The 10930-nt window shown below is 33.9% G+C and overlaps 1 protein-coding gene across 1 annotated transcript in view; it reads right to left on the reverse strand.

Moving 5' to 3' along the window:
• Window positions 1–10198, reverse strand: part of LOC111503993 (uncharacterized) — a 108801-nt gene extending 98603 nt beyond the window's left edge. Inside the window, exon 1 of the mRNA XM_023158457.2 lies at window positions 9883–10198. Within this exon, the coding sequence (XP_023014225.2) occupies window positions 9883–10198 (316 nt within the window). The remainder of the gene's footprint in view (window positions 1–9882) is intronic.
• Window positions 10199–10930: the final 732 nt, after the last annotated feature.

Raw genomic sequence — 10930 nt, forward strand, 5'->3', positions numbered from 1 at the left:
GGGACCGAATCAGGTTCTTTGAGTTCGGCAGATCCGTACTCTCAACATCTGACCTGAAATACCACTCACCATACAAACTAATCGGCTTCGTTGAGAAGCTAGGTTTATTTGGCCGAGTGTGAATAGGTGTGAGCCACAATAAACCGTTGTGGGTTGCGGTGGAGGGTCGAATAGACCGACTCACTTTAGACCTACCTACCTACTCACCTACAATAAAACTATTTAAGTACAAATATGCACTTTCCACAAAATATATAGTTATAGTGAACGGTACACTTTGATTGTTCAGAATGAACTATTTTGGTCACTTCCCAAATATTTACTGATAATTATATTTTCGTCATTCTGAAAAAACCATTTTGTTGAAACGTTCAGAGAGTTCATAAATGAATAGCCTGTGAATTCATTGACAGCGTATTGATCGATATATTTGATGGGATATTTCAAACTTTATGACAGGATTCATTTCTTAATCTCCTATGCTTTTTTTTTTATAAAATAGACTAATATTCGAATCCTGTCAAAGCAAAAATTGGCTGCTAATAATACGTCTAATAAAGTGAAATACTCAATATAATTTTTGAAATTATCGACCATTTTTCTTTCGTATCTCCTTCGAAAATCTATCGGAAAAGACGTGTTCATCGTTCAACCCGAGAAAGCATATTTTCGCAGGGCAAATTTGACGAACGATGAACGTTAGTAAGAGTGAAGCGAACGAACTATATTTTCCCCTTTATTTTCTTTCTATTTCGCGGGATAAATGTTTGCATTTTCACGGGTAAAGAAGTGGATGGAAAGTGATGAAAATTTTTTGAATAATGTTTGAATTTGTGGAAATTTCAATTGAGACGCGTTGTAAGAGAGTTTGTGATATTGAAAATTCTGTGAAAAACTTAAAATGGAAGGATGAAAAATAAATTACTTTCGTTGAGAATTCTTCAGACTAATGTGTAGTCCAAATATCGTTTGACAAAAATCAGTTCCTTACCTTCAAAGAACAGTTTCATTTGTGTGATGGAATCGAAGTTTTTTCATCTCGATGGGATTCACCGGATTGAAAACTGCATTCTAATAGTTTCGATTGTGGTGGTTGCTTTTTCTGCATGTATCGCAATCTTTATTTTTGTATGAATGCAACATTTTGTTTTTGTATTGTAGGTTTATGTGTAGATCTAAGATTTGAATGAAGTTCTAAAGTCATACTAACTTGTTTAATCGTTTCAGATATTCTTGAAACAATAAACTTGAATTATCACAATTATTATTCGAGTGTTAGTAGATGAAAAACCATCTAGTTTTTACTCGATCACTTTTATTTTGATTGCATTTATATTTAGAATATATAAATAGGTTTGATGGGATTCAACTCATACACCCGATCTGCGAATCTCCAATATTGCAAGAATGTGACTGAAAATTTGACTGACTCTCCTCAAAGGGAGTGCGGAAAATCAAAAACAATTACAGAAATGCGTAGAAAACAAATAGGAAAGATAATTGAAAGAGTCAAAGACAAGATTACCATAATATAACCTTCAGGTGTCTAGAATATGGCCAAGTAACTGAACTGTTTCAAAAGTGACCAAAAAGAACATAACGATGGAAATTGATAAAATGTGCTGCTTCACAAAAACCGCGATGTAAATGGTCAGGGGGCTGATCAAATGAAATCGGAAATAGGTAGGGAAAACCGAAATCTACAAAGAAATTTTCAGGAATATGCTAGACCTAATAATAGTCTCCAGAGGAAGCGATTATACACATATCTCACTCTCTTAGAAGCGTAACGAAATAATACGGAGGAAAGAAAAGCAGGAGAAATAACCAAACAATAAGATATATATAGAAAATTCAACCATAAATGAGAGAGAAACAGCAGAGGTCAATTCAATGGAACTAGAAAGAAACTGATAGGCTTATAAAAGAGTTAACGAAAAATCTCTGAAGCGACTGATGTAAAAAACTCAACAAAGATATCTGGGACGACGGCTAGAACCCAGCTTTGAGAAATCTAGAAGGGCTAAGCCTCTTCGAACTATACCTGAGGAAAAGAAGAAAATGATGATCCGAAACCTATTTCCTATTTTCATAACGCAAGAAATAGTAGAATGTTATAAAGGTATTGGCTCAGCCTGAAACAACCAAGGATAGACTGTTTTAGTCAGAGAAAAGTCATATAGTTGAAATCCTATATGTAGTTCTACATAGATCAATACTAGGTCCTTCAGTTCAGAATATATTATAACATTAACAATCCTATTAGAAACCAACAGTTTTCGTCATAAATAATACAATAATCACAATAATTTGACCTGAAATCTGGAAATACCCCTGGAAAAATAAATTACTCGATATCGAACTATTATTCGGAAGTTTTGCCTATGGAAAACAGATGTCATCATCCTTGAAAAAAGAGGGGTCAAAATCTTTTTCAGTTTCAATCTAGAAATTATGTAGAGATACCTCAAAAAACAATCAAATATCTAGAAAAATATATACTACGAAGGCGACTACTAGGATTCGCTTGAGAAACTGCTGAATACAAAAGCTACATCAAGACTGACCTGGAAATGCCGTGAAGAACCGATAAAACTGGAGGACAAGAATATATTGACTTCAAACTGGGTACCAGGTCACTCAGGTATTGCAGTTAACGGAACAGCTGTGGAGACTCAATAGACAATCTTCATCTTGAAGATACATGAACAAAATTAAATTATACAACGGAGAACTCAGCTACAGGCAATGCAGCAAAGGAAAAAAAGCGGCTCATATTTTATGCGAATGTGAGGATACAGGATACAAACAATTCATGGACAAACACAAAATATGTCCAGGGCACATGATTGTTGGAAAAGGTGCCATAGAAAAGATGGGATCAATGAGCTAATGAGCCCCTGAGGCTGCAGTATTTTACGGGGAATTGGAAGAAATGAACCAAGTAGTAGAAATAACAAACTTAGAACACAGAGGACAGAACAGCGGTACTCTATATGATCCTTTAAGCAGCACCGAACTGGTGAAATATGTGCAGAATGAAATAATATAGATAATTGTTTAGCAGCTCTCTTATAGTCTATCGCCTTTTCTCCTCGTTATATGTTCTCCTCGCTAATGTTATGGGTCTAGGACACACGAGTACCTACTTGGGTCTGTTCGACCTCCACGCATAAGTCTCTCGTGAATTTCTTCAGGGTTTTGCTTCAATAAAGGATAATTGTATTCAGTAGACCACTATCCATTTCAGTTCTCAATTACACCAGGCTATGTCTGGCTATGGGATAATGTTCGTTATACGTAGAAATAATAGCTCTCAATGATAGATATACTGCCAACTCTAAGTCCACAGAATCTTTCATTTCAAAATTCATCCAGTCCAAGCAGGTTTTCAGGTGCGATGAAATATGATAGAGGTATGAGACCTCCGAACAATTCAGAATGATCAAATTGGTTAGTTACTTTCAGTCATTGAATTCAAGCTGACTGATAATTTTCAACAACTTGTACAGTGAATATGGAGGTCAAATCAATAAATTTAACGAGAAACATATAAAAACAAAGGCTTTCACTGCCATCAAAGTCACGAATAGAAAAAACTTGTAGTACCAAACGTTTCGTCTGCTTCTGCAGCAAACATTTTCCGTGGTGTACGCATTAACTGCAAGAACGTAGATATCATCTCGAAATCCGAACAACGACCGACTGGGGAGTTCCCTGTTAACTTGTATTAATACTAGTAATGAATTATGTGTCTATGAGAATGTTCACTTCGGAGTATTTGTGCTAGATTCTTCTGGATTGGTCCATGTTGTTGATATGTGTGCTGCTGATGGGCTGAGATGTCGATCGGAATTCGACAGTTCCAGTCAATTCCTGGTTTTTTTGAGTACTGGATATCATGTTCTGTTGACTCGTATACCGTCTCCCTTTCTGTTTGGTTATTTATATATCAAATGGCTGCTCTATAAAGTTGTGTGTGGTAATGCGTTGTAGTCGACAAGAAAGAAATATAACTGTCTTTGAGTAAAATTCTAAGAAAATATTCAAAGAACTCACCTCTCCAATTATACTTTTCTGTATTACAATTAGGTAATAGCGTCTGTGTCCTTCCTCAAACCCTTTATATCACTTCATTGAACTGTAATTATTGCGAATGAATCAGTAACATTTATTCACTTCATCCAAATTAAGAATTAGATCCTGAAACTTGATGAGGAGAATAGAAGGAAATATCAATTAACAAGCATCAGCATCATCATCAAGTTGACAAGTAACATCATCTCCAAGAATTGTTTCTCCGAAACCGTATGCATATTCATCCGATTCCACCGCGAGCGTAGAACGAGCAGAAGGAGAATGAACAACTTATTTCATTTTCCTTCACGCCGGCACTTTTCGGAAGAATAAGGAATAAGATTCCCGGCAGGAGATCCTCGTAAACTAGATTATTCACAATAAACTTTCCCTGCTATTAAATTATTTAATTTGAACGGTAGTGGGGCGTTTCTGTAGTGGAGTTAAGGCCGAAGTATAACCTTGTTAGCTAGCACAACTGAGTTATGGTCTTATAATGCCGGGAATGAGAAAAAGAACCTCTGCACAACTTCGGCATTCGTCAGTCTTCACCAAGCGGGCGGTCGAGGTGCTTTTCACTCCGCGGAAAATTTCAATTTTTCTTGATTGTTTTTGATAATTTTAATGGAAGGGTTGATATTTCCTGGTGTCACGCTTCAGCCAAAGATGGCGCTGATGGATGTGTACGTGTGTGTTTCGATTCGGCCATTAACCATCGATGATTAGTGGGAGTTTTAGGAGTTCACCGCGATTTTATGGCTTCCCAAGTTATAATTGATTAAAACATTGATTAGTTATTTGAAGTGTTACCATTTTCGTGATGAAATGTGGTTGATAATGTTCCTTGGTGAGAGTTGAAGGCTTAGACATCCATTGTCTAGAAAAGTGGGAACAGATTTGAAAAATTCCGGGAGAGTTGGTCAACGAAAGGGAAAATATCAAAAATTGGAAAAATTGAACAATGACTGAAGATTTCGAAAGTTATAATGTTATTAGTCATCACCCGAATCATGGTCTGAAATTTTCTCTGTTTCTTTTTTATTCTCTATTCTTCATCATCATTTTTCTACAGTTTATATTTCTGTTGTTACTATATTATCGACATTATGCTAACTGTTTATCGATTCAGTAATTCATTTCCATTTCAAGTAACGAAAATTTGTTTTTATATCGTTCTCATAATTTCAAACTATATACCCATTGTTGTTCTTCTCATTATTAAATTTTTTTTTGTGAATCTTATCCGAATGTTCTGACATTTTATTGATTATTTCTCTTCATAAATTTCAAAACTTTCAACAAATTTTAATCTCCAACATTCGGCCAGTCGAAAGAACCTCTCCTTTTGCATCAACCCCAAAAGTTTTGGAACTCTGATCAAATATTTCTGTATGAACGAAAAATAAAACTATAAGATTCGACAGAAGTGTAGAATAAACGAACATTATTTACTATATTTTTGCATTGAAAATTGCAACATCGTTTTTCCAAGTTTCGTCTCCTATTTTGTTTTGAAAATCACAAAATTTCTACCAATGAAACAGCAACAATTGAAAGCATTTCAACATAAACATGTATATCTGCAACTCATTTTGTCGTTTCCCTCAATGCATAAAAACGATGATTATTTGAAGGATAGGCAGCTTCTGCAGAGTTTTACAGACATTAAATATACTATACTTTGTCCATCTAAGCAACAGAGTGCTCCAAAACATTATCAGTCTTAGTGCACGTGATCCCCCAGGCAAGGCTGGTTGTACAGAGTCGCATTAAGGAACGACCGAGTTTTTTCTAATAATATGCGGCTGGGTATAGGAAAACATTTTAGGTGGAGTGTAGGGACACAAATTCGCAGTTTTTTCAGCAGTATCACTATTTGACAGTTTAAAAATTTGAAACTCTAAAATACCGTATATGAACACACCACAGACGTTAAAACGTAACTCACCACTTCGACCCTGTAGGGGTACCTGAACGAATTCCACCAGCCGATTGCAGTTTAATCTGATTGGCCAGCGTAAGAAGGCTTGTTTATTCCAACCAATAAAAACAAATGTGCGTGGTGATCAAGCTTCGATCACGCATCTATCATTGTTCAGGTTATTTTGTTGGATAGAGAGAGTTTAGGCATGATCTAACTAGTTGAAACGAACATAAGTCGGCGCTCATAAAAAGCGCTGTCAACATCAATATTTTCGATGGTTATTTATAATTATATATATATATATATATATATATATATAGATATATATATATATATATATATATATATATATATATATATATATATATATATATATATATAAATATATATATATATATAAATTTTCGGAATATAATAATTTCAATATATTTTAAATAGCTCCTAAAACTTGCATTTGGAACAAAGTTTTTGGTTTTTTTTTCTGATTGATTCGGCCGTTACTTGATGAAGATCCAAAGTAATTTCAAAAACTACACCTCACGATTTGATCTCCACAAACTTTATTTGAAAAATAATAAAAAAACTTTTTGTGTTTATGTTTCTTTTCTATGAAAATAACTTCAGCACCAAGGTTAATCGTTCGAAATGCGTGCAAACTCGTAATTTTCAAAAGTTTGTTTTTAAGCTATAGTGAACATTCCAACTTGGGAAAAATCATGATTTCTTTTTACTAGATAGGCACTTTTTTATCTGATGATGGTATGATAGATATCTGATAATCAAATATGTGAAATTAATCTCACTATAAAATCATCGGCGAAAAAATTTTGTTTCATCATTCATTAAATGAGTAACCTGTGATTTGTGTTATTGAAAATAAAAATGATTCTGACGTCACAATACGTCTGTTTGTTTGTGTTTTTTGAATGATTTATAATGGATTTCTATTAAAGTATCGGTCAGTCCTATCATATTTTTATGAATATGATCGATCATATTCAAAAACAGGTTAGCAGATAAAATTCCTTGTCGACTTTATTCAATTTAACGTTCAACGAATAGAAATTGTTTTTGTTTTCTTGATATATTAATCGTCCGATACGCAAATACATAAATCAAAATCAAGGTATCAATTTTCATTTTTTCAAACCACGAAATGATCTGATGCCAGAGAAATTCATTTCATAAACTGATTCTATTTTTGCCTCGAAAGCAGTGGGTGTTGTAATTTAACGAATACTATAATATCGTATTAAATACCAGTTTTATATGCAACTTCATAGCTGTCTAGGATGCATTCGAAAATGATTAAACCAGAATCAATCACAAATATTGTGAAAGTTATGTATGAAATATAAAATAGTGGCCAAATCAAGTGTTCTAAAAAGTAAACAAATTGATTTTCAAAAAACCAAAAGGATCGTACAATAAAAAATTTCATGAATTTGGTGAATTTTTGCTATACCGTTATGGTCAGTTGTGTCAAGTTGGGAGAAATAATTCATTATGATTTTAAATTCTGGCACATAATACTGTAATGTCTGGCACTGTAGATTAGCAAAATTTGTATAAAATTTTTTTACACTAAGGAGGGAATTTTCTTTTATTGTTTTTGGCAGTTGGAGATTAGTTCTGAAAACTGTAAATAGTAGGTACATGGAAGAAAAATCCCCTTCGAAAAAACTATTTTCATATGAATATTGAATTATACGAAAAATCTTTTTGTACTCAAAACATTTGTTATAGAATCGAATCTGATATAATTCTTAAAATGAAATAGTTACGATATCAACTTTCACTTACATGGAACACTATCACTCAATGATGGACATCGAAGTTGCTCACAATTTTTTGTACAAAGATGGAAAAGTAAAAGCCATACAGTTTTTTCCCAGTAGATTTCTCAAATCATACATAGATACATTTGTTTTCATATTTCCTTCGTGCTTAATATTTTTGTTATTTATTAAAGAAATACTGTCCCAAATTTCTGAATCGTCTGTTATTGAATATTCATACTGGGTACAACCATAAAAACAAAGAAATAATTCTCATTTTTTTATAGGCAACAGTGAGACTAGGTCTATCAAAATTTCATTTTTCGATTTTCTTTTTCAAAATATCAAAAATCATTTTTCAAAATGAAATATTTCATCAATCAAGGGCCATATCCCTGATACTCCAAATTGATATTTTTGTACAGCCGCATTTTTTAATTTTTGTTAGGCAACTGATTTGAGTGTGAAATAATTTGAAAACATTCGAAAGAGTTTATCCTAAATTATAATAGGTACAGAAAAGTTGATGATTAAAACCCTAAATATGAATATTTCGGAAAATGGTGTGATTGTAAATGTGACAAAATATATAACTAATAATGTGACCAATATATATATAATAGATCAATCACGGTAGAAAAAATTATTTTCACAGATTTCTACTGAGTTTTCATTCGTCACGACCGGTTTTGGTTTGTTAAACCATTCTCCAGTACACTCAGTTTACTTGAGAACCGGTTTCAGTTTGTTAAATATTTCTCAAGTAAATTTAATTTACTTGAGAACCGGTTTCGATTTGCTAAACCAGTCTCAAATGAATTCGGAGAGAGATAATTCAATAAATAGGTCATCAATCGAACAAATTTTTGCAGATGATTTTGCAGATCTTGAAGATGATCACTTGGTGATCGGAACACGTATCGAGGTGTCAAAATAATGGTTTGGTGTTGGGAAAAAATTCCAGTAATATTCATTATTACACCAAACAGTGCATCAAAAATAGTAAAACCGTGTAGAAGCTGCCCAGTTTGACCTTGTCATCAATTTTCTACCACTACCCACTCGAAATTAATTTCAGATCGAGACTAGTTGCTTCGTTTTTCAGTTGATTTTTTTGCTAATATGATTTTCCATAATGAAGAAAGTTATGAGTATGAAAGATTAAAGAGAAAGGCATTAATTGGGAAAAAAGTACCATACACTCTTTGAAGGATAAAGTGTTAGTCTTTTCATTCAGTTATTCAACAATATATTTCCTAATTATTCACTAATGTAATTACAAACAAGGATAATATTTTAAGGATCAAGATGGTTCATAAAAGATTATTTAGTTGTCATTGTTTTTTCTCTTCACTCCATGGTTATTATCCTGTGACATTTTGCTCCATTCCCCTACTACTAATATTACTATTGAACAGTTTTCTTCGTAAGACGTTATTCAAAATTTTTGACAATTAACAAATTTCTACTCATTCACATACCCATCAATCAAATTTGAGTAATTTGAAAAATAGTGCTCGTGCTCTGTGTTAATACCGTAATGTACAATTGGTGAATGGCGACTTTGGAGTCAACAAAGGTAATTTTGAAGGTGTAGAACATAAATTCAAATGATATTTTGAAGTTTTTTATCGTTAAATATTTTGAAGTTATTTGATGATATGTATGTGTTATTGATTAGATATCAAATTATACTGAATCTTATTCATTGCATCATCGAATCTATTTAAATTTTTACAACTATGAATTAATTTCGTCGACAAATAACTGAAATTTCTTAGATAAATATAATAAATTTCAATTGTAACTTTCTGTTGAAATAATAAGTCATAAAATCAAAAGGTAACTTTGCCATCTTCCGTCGGCTGACGTGAAAGGTATCCTTTAAAGAAAGTTTCATAATGGTAAACTCAGCAAATGGGTTTGTATATGAAAATGACATTTATGGATTATTTGTTTGTAATGAATTATTTGAATAAGTAGGCGATTTTTCAGTATACCTACCCAATCATACTCTTATGAAAAAGTGAGATATTTCGAGCGATAAGAAATTATTCAAAGTGATGCTTCAGAAATATTAAAATGACAATTTGTCTCGCTTACCTTGTAGATTCATTGTCGACGGGAACATGGTGGCGCGGTGAACATCTTGGACATGAGGTCTAGCACCCATAACAGCACATTGCGAAGCAGCAGTACCAGGATGGTGGACCCCCATGGGTCCCCCAGCTCCAGGGTTGTAAGTTCTGGCCATGGAGGCGGCCGCTGCAGTATATCTGTAAGCAGCCTGCGACATTTGGCTGCAGGACGTTAAATCTCCGTAGGAACAAGGCATATTTCCCAATCCTGTGGGGTCCATGGTAGTTCCTTGCAGGCAGCTAGAGTCAAAGCTCGCTTGATTCAGGTAGGAGTAGTCCATGTTGGCGCGAAAGAACAGAATTTTGATTCGAGTTATGAGTTATGGCAACTTGTGGCTCGCCTTAATAAAAATAGCCTTAACGTTAATCGAATCAAAGTTTAATATTGAATTACGACGGGTTGTAATCGCGGGTTTTTTAGAAACAACACAGAGAAAAGCGCGTTGGACTCAACTCTATGACTGAAATCAAATGATAAGCTTAATTCAATAACAACCAACTTTAGGGGAGGATCGGAAAAACTGGCTCGCAGGAAAATGGGGATGAAATCATGAAAACCGGCAAGGGATGCTGTGGAAGTGGGCGGAGCGAGCTCCATGACAACCCGGGCGGCCAATGGGGCGCTCCCGCGCTTCGAAACATCAACGGGGGTTGGTGAAGAATCGTGACGTCACGGCCCGGAGAAGCACGCGACCGAGGGTAGTGTCTGTGACACAATCGCACATATGAAGGGAATATTAAAAGTTGTACTGAAATCGAATTTGCATTCTGATCTTATCTGTTTCCTTTTAGTGTTTATATATCAACACTCAACAGTTGAAAGGAGTGAATGGAGATGCTAGATTTCTCTCCGGGTTTCCAGATACAAATACATCAATTCATTCAATATGATATTTTGTTTTTCGAAAAAAATGTATATAAAATTAAAAGAAATGATAATATGTCTGAATTAAAAAGGATATATTTTGTGACCCTGTACATGTTCAACATTTTAGGAAGATTTTAATAACGAT

This window comes from Leptinotarsa decemlineata, unplaced genomic scaffold (assembly GCF_025532065.1).
Source record: "Leptinotarsa decemlineata unplaced genomic scaffold, Ldec_3_MD MMD2_tig00026336_RagTag_RagTag, whole genome shotgun sequence".
NCBI lineage: Eukaryota > Metazoa > Arthropoda > Insecta > Coleoptera > Chrysomelidae > Leptinotarsa > Leptinotarsa decemlineata.